Here is a 20171-nt window from a genome sequence, read left to right as displayed (position 1 = left end):
AGAACAAACAGGGCCCTCGGGGGGTGGAGTTGGATCCTAAAGCCCGAACAGGTTCTGAAGCACTGACTGCCCGAACCGACTGTCGCGTCGGGTATCCTGCTGCAGGCAGTAATGAGATGTGAATGTGTGGACAGATGACCACGTCGCAGCTTTGCAAATCTCTTCAATAGTAGCTGACTTCAAGTGGGCTACCGACGCTGCCATGGCTCTAACATTATGAGCCGTGACATGACCCTCAAGAGCCAGCCCAGCCTGGGCGTAAGTGAAGGAAATGCAATCTGCTAGCCAATTGGATATGGTGCGTTTTCCTACAGCCACTCCCCTCCTGTTGGGATCAAAAGAAACAAACAATTGGGCGGACTGTCTGTTGGGCTGTGTCCGCTCCAAATAGAAGGCCAATGCTCTCTTGCAGTCCAATGTGTGCAGCTGACGTTCAGCAGGGCAGGAATGAGGACGGGGAAAGAATGTTGGCAAGACAATTGACTGGTTCAGATGGAACTCCGACACAACCTTTGGCAAGAACTTAGGGTGAGTGCGGAGGACTACTCTGTTATGATGAAATTTGGTGTAAGGGGCCTGGGCTACCAGGGCCTGAAGCTCACTGACTCTATGAGCTGAAGTAACTGCCACCAAGAAAATGACCTTCCAGGTCAAGTACTTCAGATGGCAGGAATTCAGTGGCTCAAAAGGAGGCTTCAACAGCTGGGTGAGAACGACATTGAGATCCCATGACACTGTCGGAGGCTTGACAGGGGGCTTTGACAAAAGCAAACCTCTCATGAAGCGAACAACTAAAGGCTGTCCTGAGATCGGCTTACCTTCCACACGGTAATGGTATGCACTGATTGCACTAAGGTGAACCCTTACGGAGTTGGTCTTGAGACCAGACTCAGACAAGTGCAGAAGGTATTCAAGCAGGGTCTGTGTAGGACAAAAGCGAGGATTTAGGGCCTTGCTGTCACACCAGACGACAAACCTCCTCCATAGAAAGAAGTAACTCCTCTTAGTGGAATCTTTCCTGGAAGCAAGCAAGATGCGGGAGACACCCTCTGACAGACCCAAAGAGGCAAAGTCTACGCTCTCAACATCCAGGCCGTGAGAGCCAGGGACCGGAGGTTGGGATGCAGAAGCGCCCCTTCGTCCTGTGTGATGAGGGTCGGAAAACACTCCAATCTCCACGGTTCTTCGGAGGACAACTCCAGAAGAAGAGGGAACCAGATCTGACGCGGCCAAAAAGGAGCAATCAGAATCATGGTGCCTCGGTCTTGCTTGAGTTTCAACAAAGTCTTCCCCACCAGAGGTATGGGAGGATAAGCATACAGCAGACCCTCCCCCCAGTCCAGGAGGAAGGCATCCGATGCCAGTCTGCCGGGGGCCTGAAGCCTGGAACAGAACTGAGGGACTTTGTGGTTCGCTCGAGATGCGAAGAGATCTACCAAGGGGGTGCCCCACACCTGGAAGATCTGTCGCACTACACGGGAATTGAGCGACCACTCGTGAGGTTGCATAATCCTGCTCAACCTGTCGGCCAGACTGTTGTTTACGCCTGCCAGATATGTGGCTTGGAGCACCATGCTGTGACGGCGAGCCCAGAGCCACATGCTGACGGCTTCCTGACACAGGGGGTGAGATCCGGTGCCCCCCTGCTTGTTGACGTAATACATGGCAACCTGGTTGTCTGTCTGAATTTGGATAATTTGGTGGGACAGCCGATCTCTGAAAGCCTTCAGAGCGTTCCAGATCGCTCGTAACTCCAGAAGATTGATCTGCAGATCGCGTTCCTGGAGGAACCAGCTTCCTTGGGTGTGAAGCCCATCGACATGAGCTCCCCACCCCAGGAGAGACGCATCCATGGTCAGCACTTTTTGTGGCTGAGGAATTTGGAAAGGACGTCCCAGAGTCAAATTGGACCAAATCGTCCACCAATACAGGGATTTGAGAAAACTCGTGGACAGGTGGATCACGTCTTCTAGATCCCCAGCAGCCTGAAACCACTGGGAAGATAGGGTCCATTGAGCAGATCTCATGTGGAGGCGGGCCATGGGAGTCACATGAACTGTGGAGGCCATGTGGCCCAGCAATCTCAACATCTGCCGAGCTGTGATCTGCTGGGACGCTCGCACCCGCAAGACGAGGGACAACAAGTTGTTGGCTCTCGCCTCTGGGAGATAGGCGCGAGCCGTCCGAGAATCCAGCAGAGCTCCTATGAATTCGAGTTTCTGCACTGGGAGAAGATGGGACTTTGGATAATTTATCACAAACCCCAGTAGCTCCAGGAGGCGAATAGTCATCTGCATGGACTGCAGGGTTCCTGCCTCGGATGTGTTCTTCACCAGCCAATCGTCAAGATATGGGAACACGTGTACCCCCAGTCTGCGAAGTGCCGCTGCTACTACAGCCAAGCACTTTGTGAACACCCTGGGCGCAGAGGCGAGCCCAAAGGGTAGCACACAGTACTGGAAGTGACGTGTGCCCAGCTGAAATCGCAGATACTGTCTGTGAGCTGGCAGTATCGGGATGTGCGTGTAGGCGTCCTTCAAGTCCAGAGAGCATAGCCAATCGTTTTCCTGAATCATGGGAAGGAGGGTGCCCAGGGAAAGCATCCTGAACTTTTCTTTTATGAGATATTTGTTCAGGGCCCTTAGGTCTAGGATGGGACGCATCCCCCCTGTTTTCTTTTCCACAAGGAAGTACCTGGAATAGAATCCCAGCCCTTCTTGCCCGGATGGCACGGGCTCGACCGCATTGGCGCTGAGAAGGGCGGAGAGTTCCTCTGCAAGTACCTGCTTGTGCTGGAAGCTGTAAGACTGAGCTCCCGGTGGACAATTTGGAGGTTTTGAGGCCAAATTGAGGGTGTATCCTTGCCGGACTATTTGAAGAACCCACTGATCGGAGGTTATGAGAGGCCACCTTTGGTGAAAAGCTTTCAACCTCCCTCCGACCGGCAGGTCGCCCGGCACTGACACTTGGATGTCGGCTATGCTCTGCTGGAGCCAGTCAAAAGCTCGTCCCTTGCTTTTGCTGGGGAGCCGATGGGCCTTGCTGAGGCGCACGCTGCTGACGAGAGCGAGCGCGCTGGGGCTTAGCCTGGGCCGCAGGCTGTCGAGAAGGAGGATTGTACCTACGCTTGCCAGAAGAGTAGGGAACAGTCTTCCTTCCCCCGAAAAATCTTCTACCTGTAGAGGTAGATGCTGAAGGCTGCCGGCGGGAGAACTTGTCGAATGCGGTATCCCGCTGGTGGAGCTGCTCTACCACTTGTTCGACCTTCTCTCCAAAAATGTTATCCGCACGGCAAGGCGAGTCCACAATCCGCTGCTGGAGTCTATTCTCCAGGTCGGAGGCACGCAGCCATGAGAGCCTGCGCATCACCACAGCTTGAGCAGCGGCCCTGGACGCAACATCAAAGGTGTCATACACCCCTCTGGCCAGGAATTTTCTGCACGCCTTCAGCTGCCTGACCACCTCCTGAAAAGGCTTGGCTTGCTCAGGGGGGAGCGCATCCACCAAGCCCGCCAACTGCCGCACATTGTTCCGCATGTGTATGCTCGTGTAGAGCTGGTAGGACTGAATTTTGGCCACGAGCATAGAAGAATGGTAGGCCTTCCTCCCAAAGGAGTCCAAGGTTCTAGAGTCCTTGCCTGGGGGCGCCGAAGCATGCTCCCTAGAACTCTTGGCCTTCTTTAGGGCCAAATCCACAACTCCAGAGTCATGAGGCAACTGGGTGCGCATCAGCTCTGGGTCCCCATGGATCCGGTACTGGGACTCGATCTTCTTGGGAATGTGGGGATTAGTTAGAGGCTTGGTCCAGTTCGCCAGCAATGTCTTTTTTAGGACATGATGCATGGGTACTGTGGACGCTTCCTTAGGTGGAGAAGGATAGTCCAGGAGCTCAAACATTTCAGCCCTGGGCTCGTCCTCCACAACCACCGGGAAGGGGATGGCCGTAGACATCTCCCGGACAAAGGAAGCGAAAGACAGACTCTCGGGAGGAGAAAGCTGCCTTTCAGGAGAGGGAGTGGGATCAGAAGGAAGACCCTCAGACTCCTCGTCAGAGAAATATCTGACGTCTTCCTCTTCTTCCCACGAGGCCTCACCATCGGTGTCAGACACAAGTTCATGAACCTGTGTCTGCAACCGCGTCCGGCTCGACTCCGTGGAGCCACGTCCACGATGGAGGCGTCGAGAGGTAGACTCTCTCGCCCGCATCGGCGAAGCTCCCTCCGCCGAGGTAGTCGGGGAGCCTTCCTGGGAGGCGACCGCAGTCGGTACCGCACGTGGCACCGACGTCGGAGACCTCACCCCGGGCGATGGACCAGCCGGCGCCACGCTCGACGGTACCGGTGGCGCAAGCACCGCCAGTACCGGAGGGGTAGGACGCAACAGCTCTCCCAGAATCTCTGGGAGAACGGCCCGGAGGCTCTCGTTCAGAGCGGCTGCAGAAAAAGGCATGGAAGTCGACGCAGGCGTCGACGTCAGAACCTGTTCCGGGCTGTCCAGAGTGGAGCGCATCGACACCTCTTGGACAGAGGGTGAGCGGTCCTCTCGGTGCCGATGCCTGCTGGGTGCCGACTCCCTCGGCGACCCAGAGCTCTCGGTGCCGACCCGGGAAGGGGACCGGTGTCGATGCTTCTTCGATTTTTTGGAGCAAAGCACGTCACCGGCGCTTCCCGGCACCGACAAGGACGTAGAATCCAGCCGTCTCTTCCGCGGGGCCGAGACCGGAGGGTCGATCTCGGGGGGGCTGTACCGCAGGAGCCCTCAGGGTAGGGGGAGACCCACCCAAAGGCTCACCGCCACCAGCAGGGGAATGGACAGCCCTCACCTGCACTCCAGACGAAGCACCACCGTCCGACGACATCAGCAGACGAGGTCCCGGTACCACCGACGTCGATACAGTCGTCCGATGTCTCAGCGCCGATGCAGAGGGTCGATGCCTCGATACACTCGATGCACTGGCGGCCGAGGATGAAGGTCTGGACGCTGAAGACGTCGATGCACTCGATACCCCCGGTGCCGATGCCGACGAAGAGCCCGAGAACAAAATGTTCCACTGGGCTAACCTCGCTACCTGAGTCCGCTTTTGTAAAAGGGAACACAGACTACAGGCCTGAGGGCGGTGCCCAGCCCCCAGACACTGAAGACACGACGCGTGCCTGTCAGTGAGCGAGATTACCCGGGCGCACTGGGTGCACTTCTTGAAGCCGCTGGAAGGCTTCGATGTCATGGGCGGAAAAATCACGCCGGCGAGATCAAAACTCGAAATGGCGAAAATTGGCACCAGAAAAATAGAGAGAAGAAAATTTCGACCGAGGCCTAAGTAAGGCCTACCCCGACGACGAAAGAAAACTTACCGGGGCGAAAAGCTCGAAATACGGGAAGGGAAAAACCAAAAGAGGTCTTTCCGAAACACTTTCTATACTTTCTCAAAAGAAACGAGTCGAAAACAACGCGCGAGGTCAACTTTCCGGGGCACGAACGGCGAAACACGACCGTACCGAGCGCGGACAAAAGAAGACTGACGAACACGAGCCGGTTCGGCCGGGAAGACGGCCGCGCATGCGCGGTGCACATGGGCGCGCGAGGACTAGCAAAGGCCTTTGCTAGTGAAGTTTCCGATTGGAGGGGCTGCCGTGGACGTCACCCATCAGTGAGAACAAGCAGCCTGCTTGTCCTCGGAGAACGGAATTCAAACATGCGTGGGATAAACATAAAGGAATCCTGCTCAGAAAGAAGGGATCCCCAGAAACTTAGCCGGTGGTGGGAGGCAGGGCTGGTGGTTGGGAGGTGGGGATAGTGCTGGGCAGACCTATATGGTCTATGCCAGAGCCGGTGGTGGGAGGCGGAGCTAGTGGTTGGGAGGCGGGGATAGTGCTGGGCAGACTTATACGGTCTGTGCCCTGAAAAAGACAGGTACAAATCAAGGTAAGGTATACACAAAAGATGGCACATGTGAGTTTATCTTGTTGGGCAGACTGGGTGGACCGTGCAGGTCTTTTTCTGCCGTCATCTACCATGTTACTATGTTTTGAATGATGAGAGTTGGAAAACATTTCAGTCTCCACAGGTTTCTGGAGGCTAGCTCCAAAGCAGGGGGAACCAGATTTATCTCAGCTACACCCAGGCTGACACACCAGTCGTCCAGGTTGGATGCCCAACACCACATCCTCACTTCCTGACACAGGATGTATGACCCTGTGCTTGTTGACATAATACTTTGCAACCTGATTGCCCATTTGAATAAAGATAATTTGGTGATTTAGCTGATCTCTGAAAGCCTAAATGGCTTGTAGTTCCAGAAGGTCGATGTGATGTTGAATCTCCTGAGAGGGACCACCTCCCAGGGTGTGGGACCCATCTACATGAGCTCCCCAACCCAGGTTGTATGCATCTGTCATCAAAAGTCTTGTGAAGAGGAGGAATTTGGAAAGACACTCCCATGGTCAAATTGCTTCAAATTATCAACCCAGACCAAGACTTTTCAGTGATGGTATCCACTAGGTTCCCTGGGGCTTGGGACCACTGAGAAGCTAGAGTTCACTAGGCTGGCCTAAACTGGAGGTATGCCACGGGTGTGACATATACATTTGAGGCCAAGTGGCCTAACAGTCTGAACATCCTCTGAGCTGAAACCTGCTGCCTCTCAAAAAACTTGAAGTGCTACAACTCCTCCATTCGTTGTTCATTGTAGAGGAAAAGATGGGACTTGGGGTAGTTTATAATGAACCCTAGTAGCTCCAGCACCCAAATAGTTTATTGTTCTGATTTTTGAGCTCCTTCCTTTGATGTGCTCTTTATTAGCCAATCATTTAGGTAGGGAAACGCACACTCCCAGTCTGCTCAGCAATGCTCAACTTCTGCAAGCTATTTTGTGAATACTCTGGGAGCCAAGGCGAGGTTAAAAGGCAGGAGGCAGGACACAATACTGGTGGAAGTGGTGTTTCCCTATTCAGATACTTCCTGTGACTAGGATGTATCTGAATGTGGGTACAGGCATCCTTTAAGGTCAGCGCATAGCCAACCGTTTTTCTGAATCATGGGGAATCAAGGTGGGCAGGGAAATCTCATTTGGAGCCAGTCAAAAGCTCACCCCTTGCTTTGATTGGGGAGCCAGCTGGGACTTCTGAGCTCTCTATTGCTGCTGGCAGGGGTGGAAGCTCGTGGCGGAAGCTCTCAGCTGCCTGGGGTGAAGGAAAGAACCTACACTTTTGAGTACCTCCAATTGAGTACCTTACATAAGTACATAAGTACATAAGTAGTGCCATACTGGGAAAGACCAAAGGTCCATCTAGCCCAGCATCCTGTCACCGACAGTGGCCAATCCAGGTCAAGGGCACCTGGCACGCTCCCCAAACGTAAAAACATTCCAGACAAGTTATACCTAAAAATGCGGAATTTTTCCAAGTCCATTTAATAGCGGTCTATGGACTTGTCCTTTAGGAATCTATCTAACCCCTTTTTAAACTCCGTCAAGCTAACCGCCCGTACCACGTTCTCCGGCAATGAATTCCAGAGTCTAATTACACGTTGGGTGAAGAAAAATTTTCTCCGATTCGTTTTAAATTTACCACACTGTAGCTTCAACTCATGCCCTCTAGTCCTAGTATTTTTGGATAGCGTGAACAGTCGCTTCACATCCACCCGATCCATTCCACTCATTATTTTATACACTTCTATCATATCTCCCCTCAGCCGTCTCTTCTCCAAGCTGAAAAGCCCTAGCCTTCTCAGCCTCTCTTCATAGGAAAGTCGTCCCATCCCCACTATCATTTTCGTCGCCCTTCGCTGTACCTTTTCCAATTCTACTATATCTTTTTTGAGATACGGAGACCAGTACTGAACACAATACTCCAGGTGCGGTCGCACCATGGAGCGATACAACGGCATTATAACATCCGCACACCTGGACTCCATACCCTTCCTAATAACACCCAACATTCTATTCGCTTTCCTAGCCGCAGCAGCACACTGAGCAGAAGGTTTCAGCGTATCATCGACGACGACACCCAGATCCCTTTCTTGATCCGTAACTCCTAACGCGGAACCTTGCAAGACGTAGCTATAATTCGGGTTCCTCTTACCCACATGCATCACTTTGCACTTGTCAACATTGAACTTCATCTGCCACTTGCACGCCCATTCTCCCAGTCTCGCAAGGTCCTCCTGTAATCGTTCACATTCCTCCTGCGACTTGACGACCCTGAATAATTTTGTGTCATCGGCGAATTTAATTACCTCACTAGTTATTCCCATCTCTAGGTCATTTATAAATACATTAAAAAGCAACGGACCCAGCACAGACCCCTGCGGGACCCCACTAACTACCCTCCTCCACTGAGAATACTGGCCACGCAATCCTACTCTCTGCTTCCTATCTTTCAACCAGTTCTTAATCCATAATAATACCCTACCTCCGATTCCATGACTCTGCAATTTCTTCAGGAGTCTTTCGTGCGGCACTTTGTCAAACGCCTTCTGAAAATCCAGATATACAATATCAACCGGCTCCCCATTGTCCACATGTTTGCTTACCCCCTCAAAAAAATGCATTAGATTGGTGAGGCAAGACTTCCCTTCACTAAATCCGTGCTGACTTTGTCTCATCAGTCCATGTTTTTGTATATGCTCTGCAATTTTATTCTTAATAATAGCCTCCACCATCTTGCCCGGCACCGACGTCAGACCTCACCGGTCTATAATTTCCCGGATCTCCTCTGGAACCTTTCTTAAAAATCGGAGTAACATTGGCTACCCTCCAGTCTTCCGGTATTACACTCGATTTTAGGGACAGATTGCATATTTCTAACAGTAGCTCCGCAAGTTCATTTTTTAGTTCTATTAATACTCTGGGATGAATACCATCAGGTCCCGGTGATTTACTACTCTTCAGCTTGCTGAACTGACCCATTACATCCTCCAAGGTTACAGAGAATTTGTTTAGTTTCTCCGACTCCCCCGCTTCAAATATTCTTTCCGGCACCGGTGTCCCCCCCAAATCCTCCTCGGTGAAGACCGAAGCAAAGAATTCATTTAATTTCTCCGCTACGGCTTTGTCCTCCTTGATCGCCCCTTTAACACCATTTTCGTCCAGCGGCCCAACCGACTCTTTGGCCGGTTTCCTGCTTTTAATGTATCTAAAAAAGTTTTTACTATGTATTTTTGCTTCCAACGCTAATTTCTTCTCAAAGTCCTTTTTTGCCCTCCTTATCTCCGCTTTGCATTTGGCTTGGCATTCCTTATGATCTATCCTGTTACTTTCAGTTGGTTCTCTTCTCCACTTTCTGAAGGATTGTTTTTTGGCTCTAATGATTTCCTTTATCTTACTGTTTAGCCACGCCGGCTGACGTTTAGTCTTTTTTCCCTTTTTTCTAATACGTGGAATATATTTGTCCTGAACCTCCAGGATGGTGTTTTTAAACAGCATCCACGCCTGATGCAAGTTTTTTACTCTGCGAGCTGCTCCTTTCAGTCTTTTTTTCACCATTTTTCTCATTTTGTCGTAATCACCTTTTCTATAGTTAAACGCTAGCGTACTTGATTTCCTAGTTTCACTTCCTTCAATGCCAATATCAAAACCGATCATATTATGATCACTGTTATCAAGCGGCCCTCGTATCGTTACCCCCCTGCACTAGATCATGAGCACCACTAAGGACTAAGTCTAGTATTTTTCCTTCTCTTGTCGGCTCCTGAACTACCTTCTGGAAATGGAAGCCATGCTTCTTGATGAGGTCAGCAAACTCCGCCACCTTGTCAATGAAAAGATTGTCACCCCAACATGGGATGTATGCCAGCTTCTTCTGAACCAAAGGTTCCAGGTCTGTGGCACAGCGCCAGATGAGTCTGCACATCCTAATACACATGGCAGAGGACCTAGACGCTACATAAACATCACAGGTTGCCTGTGACATGTGCTTTCTACACTCCTGCTGCTTAGCTACTAGCTGGCAAAGCTCTGCAGTCTTCTCTTGGAGTACAGTGTCTGCAAACTCTGCTACACTGCATTCTAAGTTCTGCAAGAGCATGCTCAAGAAGAGCTGGTAAGAATGCATGTGGGAGACTAGCATATCCTTCTGAAACACTTTCCTCCCAAAAGTCTCCAAGGGGAACCGAAGAGTGAGTCCTGGAGCTATTGGATCTTTTGAGAGTGGATTCCACCACCATAGAGTGGTGAGGAAGCAGAAGCTTTTTGAATCTGGGAGCCCTCTGGACCCTATACATACAGCTGGCCTTCTAAAGAATAGGCTTGGGGGGGAGGGAGTCTCCCACTGCTTCATCTGTAAAGGATCCAGTGCACATGCATTGTCACAACTTCCTTTTGGGTGGGGGGTATTAAAATCAAGGACGTCCAGTTGGGCTCATCTGAAATAGGATGGACAGAGCCATCTCCTGTAAAAAAAAAAAAAAAAAAAGAGGTGAAGAAACTTTCCTCTCATGGGGAGGGGAGTGGTCCAACAGAATACCTAGGGATCCCTCCTCTAAGAGGACCTCTGGTTCCTGGTTAGACTCCCAGGATTAGTCTGAATCAGACTCATACCTGCCTCGGTCTACTGGACTGCTGCCAGGCAAAGGGTAGGAGCGCCAAAGAACAAGGGTTCTCCCGAGTCCAGAGGAATCGCCCTTCCCCCCCTCCAAAGGGACTGGACAGGAACACCTCCTCGACTGGCACTGACTCTGATGCACTGCCAAAATAATAAATTCAAAAAAGGAGGAGATATATAGAAAATATCATCAGCTCAATTTACTGACCAAAAAATACACTCAATTGATTAAGGGAGATGTTGCCTCAAGAAGCCCCCGGCTCTATTATATATGGAGCTCATGGGGGCTGGATTGCTTCATCACCAGCAACACCACCACACATATAAAGCAGCCTATACCCAACATATATTTAATTCTTTTTTTCTATTTTGTTGAATTTTTAGCTTATGATGGGCATTTGTAAAGTTAATATATAACGGCTACTTAGCTTTTACAAGGTCCGATCCCTCTTACAGTTAGTTACATCCATGACGCGACCAAGACCAACAATGGCCAGCGTTTCGTCGCCTGTGTCAGGGTCAAATGGTCTGCGTCTAACTGAAGAAGAAAAAACACAAATGTTAAAGTATAAGGACCGCCATCCAGCGCTGCATTACTTATTTCTCTCAATATTTTTCAGTTAACCACCTCCGTTGAAGGATCTAACATCTACAACGGACCAGCTCAAAGTAAAGATGGCTTCACTCATTTAAAGATTTTATTACGTCAGACGCCAATGATCAGATAGACCAATCAGCTTGTGTTTTTCACTTTACCTTCTACTTACACGGAACACAATTTGTCAAGCAGCTATTAATAATCTGAGCACACTACCTAAAAAAGTATGTTTCTAAATAGTATTATCAACTATACAGAATATCCAAATGCTCTCAAAAAAAGGATATTCAAGTTAGAAAAAATGTCCCCATTCAATTCTTGCATTTAAACCCATAGGGGTTAATGAGTTCAAACGGTATATCCACTTTTGTTCACATTGGAAAAGGATCCTTTTTCTATCAACCCCAATGCGAATTCGGGATGCTTCTATTTGTTGTAAGACAAAGCATCTTAATTCGGCAAAGGAGTGTTGTGCTGTGTTGCAATGGAGTACCAGAGGTGTAAGCATTCTTTGTGTGTTTAACACACTCCGGTGCTCAATCAATCTAACATACAGGGTCCTTGAAGTCTGTCCCACATACAGTAAACCGCATGGGCACACTAAACAATAGACAACATAGTCAGATTTACAGTTAGTGTTCACTCTCAAATCAAATTCTCGAAAAGATTTTGGATGGATAAAAGTCTCTTTCTCCAGCATTATCCCACACATGCAGCATGAACCACATTTTTTATGCCCTGCATATATAGGGAGCATATCTCCGTTGAATGGTAATACTGACGGACACAGTAATTCCTTCAGGTTTTTTGATCTGCTGTAAGCAAAGCAGATCCTCTTATTGGTGAATACTGGAAGGGTCTGTAATATCCCCCAATGGTTATTAAGGATTTTACTAACCCTATGTACATCTTTATCAAAACGTAAAACGCATGTGATAAAGTCTTCTTCATCACTAGATCTTTCATTGTTATCATTCGGGCATAGTAATGTATCTCGATGGTTAAATTTAGCTCTTCGATATGCCTGTCTCACGATATTCTTCGGGTAGCTCCTACCATGCAGTCGCTTGCTCAGTATTCTTGCTTGTGCTTGAAAATCTGAAGTATCTGAGCACAAGCGGCGATATCTCAGCATCTGCGAAAAGGGGAGACTATCTTTGAGACACTTAGGGTGACAGCTTGTATATTGTAACAAGCTGTTAACGTCAGTCTCTTTCCGGTAAATTGTAGTGACAAAAGACGTTTCAGCTTTACTGATTTGCACATCGAGATAACTGATGGTGTGTATTTCATGATGTCCTGTGAATTTAATCCTGGGATGGCATCGATTTAGAAACTCAATAAACAGTTCCAAAGTGTGTATATCGGCCTCCCAAATAAAAAATATATCATCAATAAATCTACACCACATCTTAATGTGGGACCAGAAAGTGGACTTGTATACAAATTTCTCCTCGAAGACTGACATAAATAAGTTAGCCACTGAAGGTGCTAGAGTTGCACCCATCGCTACACCCGAAATCTGCTGGAAAATCTTTCGATCAAATTGAAAATAGTTCTTCTTCATAGCCAATGTAGCTAGTTTCAGTATAAATGACGTAAGCGCCGTTCCATGTTTCTCCAATAGTGACAATTCTATCACTTCCAGAGCCTCGTCTTGAGGAATAGATGTATAGAGTGCAACCACATCTAGGGTTACTAACACAATATCCTCTAGATCTTTATTCCACATACTCAGCTTCTGCATGAAATGCGTCGAGTCTTTAATGTATGATTTGACAGCAGGGACTAATGGACGCAGAAAGGTATCTATATAAATGGAAAGAGGTTCCAGCAACGAGCACTTCCCTGAAACGATCGGGCGTCCAGGTGGATTGCATAAAGTCTTATGTACTTTAGGTAACATATAGAAAACAGGTATGTGTGGGGCATTGGAATTGAGAAATTGAAATTCTTTCTGAGTAATCAAATTATCCGCATAAGCAACACCCGTCAATTGAAAAATGACAGACTTCAACATCTCAGTGGGGTCAGTATCCAGAGGTATATAGTCATTCGCATTGTTTAATTGCCTATATACTTCATATTCATAGGCAGAACGATCTTGTATCACCACCGCACCTCCCTTATCTGCTCGTCGTATTACTAATTGAGTATTATTCTTTAGATGATTTAAAGCTTTCCATTCTTCTTTAGATAAGTTGCTTACAGCAGATCAAAAAACCTGAAGGAATTACTGTGTCCGTCAGTATTACCATTCAACGGAGATATGCTCCCTATATATGCAGGGCATAAAAAATGTGGTTCATGCTGCATGTGTGGGATAATGCTGGAGAAAGAGACTTTTATCCATCCAAAATCTTTTCGAGAATTTGATTTGAGAGTGAACACTAACTGTAAATCTGACTATGTTGTCTATTGTTTAGTGTGCCCATGCGGTTTACTGTATGTGGGACAGACTTCAAGGACCCTGTATGTTAGATTGATTGAGCACCGGAGTGTGTTAAACACACAAAGAATGCTTACACCTCTGGTACTCCATTGCAACACAGCACAACACTCCTTTGCCGAATTAAGATGCTTTGTCTTACAACAAATAGAAGCATCCCGAATTCGCATTGGGGTTGATAGAAAAAGGATCCTTTTCCAATGTGAACAAAAGTGGATATACCGTTTGAACTCATTAACCCCTATGGGTTTAAATGCAAGAATTGAATGGGGACATTTTTTCTAACTTGAATATCCTTTCTTTGAGAGCATTTGGATATTCTGTATAGTTGATAATACTATTTAGAAACATACTTTTTTAGGTAGTGTGCTCAGATTATTAATAGCTGCTTGACAAATTGTGTTCCGTGTAAGTAGAAGGTAAAGTGAAAAACACAAGCTGATTGGTCTATCTGATCATTGGCGTCTGACGTAATAAAATCTTTAAATAAGTGAAGCCATCTTTACTTTGAGCTGGTCCGTTGTAGATGTTAGATCCTTCAATGGAGGTGGTTAACTGAAAAATATTGAGAGAAATAAGTAATGCAGCGCTGGATGGCGGTCTTTATACTTTAACATTTGTGTTTTTTCTTCTTCAGTTAGACGCAGACCATTTGACCCTGACGCAGGCGACGAAACGCTGGCCATTGTTGGTCTTGGTCGCGTCATGGATGTAACTAACTGTAAGAGGGATCGGACCTTGTAAAAGCTAAGTAGCCGTTATATATTAACTTTACAAATGCCCATCATAAGCTAAAAATTCAACAAAATAGAAAAAAAGAATTAAATATATGTTGGGTATAGGCTGCTTTATATGTGTGGTGGTGTTGCCGATGATGAAGCAATCCAGCCCCCATGAGCTCCATATATAATAGAGCCGGGGGCTTCTTGAGGCAACATCTCCCTTAATCAATTGAGTGTATTTTTTGGTCAGTAAATTGAGCTGATGATATTTTCTATATATCTCCTCCTTTTTTGTATTTATTATTTTGTTGAGAAAATTAGAGGGAGATTTCCTTTTGATTATTGATTATAATTTGTCTGATGCACTGTCAACAGGCAGAGCACAGGCCGCCAGGATGGGCAGAGGTTCTACTGGATCCAACATTTAGGCCCTCGATGCCTCGGTCTTGCACTGAGCGAGAAGGTGCTCCATCTCTTCCTGAAGCAGCACCCAGACTGATCCTCGAGGTTGGCCATCAGTAAAGGATGAGACCCAGCCAGTGTGATCATGTCTGCAGAAGACATCAGACACCAGGTCCCGGCTCAGTGGAAGCTGGCATGCTGTGGATGCTTTTTAGGTATCGAGGATGTTGATACCCTGGTGCTCCTGATATTGTGCCTCGATGGGGACTGACATCGATGCTTCTTGGCTTCCGCCTAGAATGGATGTCTGTCAGCTCCAATGAGGTCAATGTTGAATCCTTACTTGTCCTCAGATTGAATTGCAGGATATATATGAATCATAGGTTAAGGACAAACTTATTCTACATAGAAGGATGGAGTTTTTAGGGAATCAATCAAGGAAAAACACCTTAAGATTTTTGAATTTCCCTAAGTCTCCCTTAGTGGCTCCTTTGGATATGGTCCCTAAATATTTGTGAGAAATTTGAAGATGCCATTGGAAACATTACCACCTTTGGTGAAAGCCTAATATTTAACAGTAGTGGGTCAAACTGATTCTGCAATTCTAGTGCAGGGTGCAGTTTCTGTAATGAATTTAGTGGAGCTTTTAGTCAACTTTGGAAATAAATTACCCAAAAGTCCACTTTGGTGGTGACATCTGCATTGGAAAAGGACCATAATGTAGTTCTTAGACTTTTTTTTTTTGCTTTATAGATTAATTATTTTTGGAATCAAAAGTTACAATATTTCTTGACTTGTCGGGACTACTACTACTACTACTAATAGCATTTATATAGCGCTACCAGACGCACGCAGCGCTAACTCAGAAGTTATAAGAAGTTCTTGGCTTAAGGAGTGGCCTAGTGGTTAGGGTGGTGGACTTTGGTCCTGTGTTCGATTCCCACTTCAGGCACAGGCAGCTCCTTGTGACTCTGGGCAAGTCACTTAACCCTCCATTGCCCCGTGTAAGCCGCATTGAGCCTGCCTTGAGTGGGAAAGTGCGGGGTACAAATGTAACAAATAAAAAATAAAAAAATAAAATAAAACAAAGGGCTTTGATAGCAACTCCAGTAGTTGGAACATGAGGACAGAGGTCTATGTCTCTGAAAGACCAGGATCAAGTATTTTATACCACATGAGTGTGACTGCTGAACAGACTGGATATACAATTCAAGTCTATCTCCCTCATCTGCTATGCTACTATGTTACTGTTGTGATCGAATTATGGAAATTAGAAAAAATAAAATAGAAAAACATTTTTACACCACTTCTCATGACTCCTAATACTTCTTTTTGCCATCTGTGAACACAGTTTACAAAAGGAGGATTATGGTCAGGCCGCAGACATGACAGGCACCAGTCATGGGTGTCTGCTAAGGACATGATCCTGCCACATCAGAAGCACTCTTAAAATCACTGGGAGTTTTCTGGGACATGTCGGGGAAGACAACCAGGGCAAAATCAAATGACTCAATTATAGAAAAAAGGTACCCAACCAGGATGCTTGAGGCTTAAAAGGGTCTAGTGATACGCGGAAAATAAAGGAAACTTCAAAAGTGCTGAAAAAACTATGGGGAAGGTGTGATATACACTAGAAGGAAAAAGAAAATTGCCTGAAAAAAAAAAATCAGAAGATAAAAGCTAAACATCTTCTTTGCTCCGAAAATGAGAAGAGACTGCCCTGGCCCCACACAGCAACAGCAATCAGGAAGGCGCACCCATATTGTGAAGAATAAGGGGCTGTCCTATCCTGGGTAGGCCACTAGGTGGTGCTGTTCCCATAGGAATGGGGGGAAATGCTTATACTTAGCTACTTAGTCACTAGCCAGTAGGGGAACATCTAGATGGAGGTCACTAGGACCTGGGAGAGTCCTGGGTTGGAAACAGGTGAAGGTTGTTATGGGCTGGGTCCTGCCTGGAATTAGGGGGAAGAGCCTAAAGGGGTGTAGAAGCTAGTCACCCATTTTATACCTGCCTGAGTTTGGAAAGGAGAAGAGAAAGGAACTGGAGAGCTGGCAGCTAAAGAGGATTCCCTGAAGGTACTGGCTGGGCTCTAGAGAGACTGTTGTGTTAATCTGTTGTATATATAACTGTGTAAGAAGACCAGGGAACTAGCAGCCAGGGGCTGGAGGACAGAAGGCTGTTAGCACTGAGCCCAGGTGTCTATGGGTGTGTGGCTCAGTGGGAAGATCTGTGAAAGAGTTTTAAGCTTGTGATAATGTTTTAAGCTGGAAGACGGACAGTGTTTATAAGCTGGAAGAAGTGTGCCCAGGGGGTTGGAATAAAGAGCTGCTTGGTGAATATGCTGTGTTGAACTTGAGTGATTTGCATCTAATCTGCATATTTCCTGCAAGCTCACCCTGAGTGAAAAAAGGGCCCAGGATCTTGAGGTTGGAGTGTTCAGGATGCTGGGAAGAGACCGGCTGGAGTCCTGCTCAGGAGCCAGTGAGGCTTGCTGGAAAGCGGGAGGAGAAGCCTGGTCTTCACAATATGCAATATAAAAGAACATAAGAGTAGCCATACTGGGTCAGACCAAAGGTCCATCCAGCCCAGTATCTTGTTTTCTAAACAGTGGCCAAGCCAGGTTGCAAGTACCTGGCAGAAACCCAAATCGTGGCAACACTCCATACTACAAATCCCAGGGATAGCAGTTGCTACTCATATCTGTCTCAATAGCAGACTATGGACTTTTCCTTCAGGAATTTGTCCAAACCTTTTTTAAACCCAGATACACTAACCGCTGTTACCACATCCTCCGGCAAAGAGTTCCAGAGCTTAACTATTCTTTGAGTGAAAAAATATTTCCTCCTATTTGTTTTAAAAGTATTTTCATATAACTTCCTCGAGTGTCCCCTAGTCTTTGTACTTTTCAAACGAGTAAAAACTCAATGTACTTCTACTCGTTCTACAGCACTCAGGATTTTGTAGACCTCAATCATATCCCCCCTCATCTGTTTCTTTTCCAAGCTGAAGAGCCCTAACCTCTTTAGCCTTTCCTCATATGAGAGGAGATCTATCCCTTTTATCATTTTGGTCACTCTTCTTTGAACCTTTTCTAATTCCGCTATATCTTTTTTGAGATACGGTGACCAGAACTGAACACAATACTCATGGTGCAGACAACCATGGAGCGATGCAAAGGCATTATAGTTTTTTCAGTCTTATTCACCATCACGCTTCCAAAGCCTTCTGGAAATTAAGCTGGGAAGCATCTACACGTTGGACTCTGTCGATGACAATATCCATATGTGAGATTATGTCCTGCTTCTTCTTTGAGAAAAAAAAAATGTTAAAGCCATGGTAAATTGTGCAGAAAGATTTTTGCATCTGCCCCCCAAAAACAAAAAGTAGGTGTAACAGAGCTAAACAAACATAACTAGGCAGGTACAAGAATACTAACAACAGAAAAGTATAGTACATCTCAGTCAACTGAGCTCCCCACATGGTATTAGAAAAAGCCTACCCAGCACAGTGACGCGTGCTTGAGCATCAATGCTTCCAGCTCGGGTGCTGCTCACACACTTATACACAGTCCCATCGTATACATCTACACTGCTGATTCGCAGTGTCCCATTCTCGAAGATGAGAAAACGTGAATCCTGCTAGAGAGAAAAGAACCAGATTCTAAACAATGAAATTCATGGTATAGCACCAAGCACCCTCCCTTTATAGAAGCTACATACTTCCCCATCCTTTGCATGGCTTTTCCTACAGGGACATCACCCCCCCCCCCCCCCTTGCATGATTCCTTTCTCTACAGCAACTCATTACTGGAAACCTGGGGATTGTTGCGTTTCTACACCGAAAACCCTACGAGTAGCCTAATGGTTAGTGCAGTGGCCTGAGAACCAGGGGAACTGGGTTTGATTCTCATTGCAGCTCCTTGTGTCTCTGGACAAGTCACTTAACCCTCCATTGTCCCAGTTACAAAATAAGTACCTGTATATAATATGTAAACCACTGTGTAACCACAGAAAGATCCCCTTTCCATGGTAGAACTATCCTTGCAGTGTTCTGCAGGAAATGGATAAATTACTCTGAGCTGATAACATTTCTCCTCCCCATCCCAAATACTCAATGAAGTGAGAACTAGGAACTAGAAACCTCAAGATTCTGCACACTTCTCCCCATCCCAGAATGCTAGCAAAAAGAAACCCCAAGCACTTGCACAATACTCAGTAAGAAGTAAAAAGGGCCCCTAAGTTTCCTCTGAGCTCTTACCCGTTTCCTCCAAACCATCTCCAACACTTAGTAAGAAGGGCTTCTTAATTCTCCTTTCATATCCACAACACAGTGCTCTACAGGAATGTGAGGAAGATTTCTGGGCTTTCGCACTCTCCATTCCCTGTGATACCACCCCACTTTTACTGCTCAGTAGGAAGAAAAATGCACCCCTTAGCTCTTGCTAAGGGTCCTTAAGCTATGCACTCTATAGGTTTGTCCCGGAGACGCAGGTCAAAACATTGAGGACTTCCACCAAAGGGAGAGAAGACCTTGGGCAGACAGAGCACAGCTGGAAGCAGGTCACCAAGACCCACAAGATCAATCCTCCAACTCCATCCTCAACTAAAGAATCGGTTCACAGCCCTGGAGGTAGAAGAGCTAGAAATATCTAAAAAAAAACAGGAGGAAACAATGACCAAAAATGCCATCAGTCAGACAATTGGCTGTCTGCCTGGTGCAAAAATTCGCGATATTGTGGAAAGATTGCCTAGACTCATCAAGCCTATGGACCACGCTCCTATGCTATTCATCCATGTTGGCACAAATGATACAGCTAAATATCCTACTGAACATATCATATGAAACTTCGTGGCTTTGGGTCAGAGGGTGAAGCATCTAGGTGCGCAGGTGGTGTTCTCATTGATCCTCCCTGTCGAAGGTAAAGGTCGAATGAGAGAAGCTTGCATCTTGGAGATACAGTAAATGTGTGGCTGCGTGGTTGGTGCCGACAAGAGTGCTTTGGTTTCGTAGACCATAGGATGATTTTCCAAGAGGTACAAAGCGGTGATGGTGTCCATCTGTCAAGGAAGGGAAGGAGTGTCTTCAGCAACAGGCTGGCTAAAGTACTAAAGAGGGCATTAAACTAAAATTGATGGGGATGGGTATAAAAGGCCACGAAGCCATAATTAACCCCAAGGAAGGTAGGACATCTAATGCCTCTATAGAAGAGAATAAAAAGAGTAAAATCTGGAAAGCCTTGTATACCAATGCCAGTAGTATGGGAAACAAACTTCAAGATCTTAAGGATACAATGATGGAAGCGGACTTGGATTCAGTGGCGGTCACGGAGACGCGGTTCACGGAGAACCATGACTGGGATGTTGCTATACCTCGCTATAATCTATTCAGGAAGGACAGAGTAGAAAAAAATGGAGGTGGTGTGGCATTATATGCTAAGAATCATATCCAAGTGACAGAAC

General features: G+C 46.9%; 1 protein-coding gene across 2 annotated transcripts in view; it reads right to left on the bottom strand.

Moving 5' to 3' along the window:
* The window catches only part of PTK7 (protein tyrosine kinase 7 (inactive)), a 370128-nt gene that overhangs the window by 165868 nt on the left and 184089 nt on the right, over positions 1-20171 (bottom strand). The window contains exon 9 of one of the 2 annotated variants that reach the window (XM_030195698.1): positions 18212-18350. In XM_030195698.1, coding sequence (XP_030051558.1) covers positions 18212-18350 — 139 coding nt within the window. The remainder of the gene's footprint in view (positions 1-18211; positions 18351-20171) is intronic. The other variant, XM_030195699.1, reaches the window with a different exon arrangement.

The sequence above is a fragment of the Microcaecilia unicolor genome, chromosome 3 (genome assembly GCF_901765095.1).
Source record: "Microcaecilia unicolor chromosome 3, aMicUni1.1, whole genome shotgun sequence".
Classification (NCBI taxonomy): Eukaryota; Metazoa; Chordata; class Amphibia; order Gymnophiona; family Siphonopidae; genus Microcaecilia; species Microcaecilia unicolor.
Note: the sequence above shows the minus strand (reverse complement) of the source record. Positions and strands in the feature narration are given on the sequence as shown.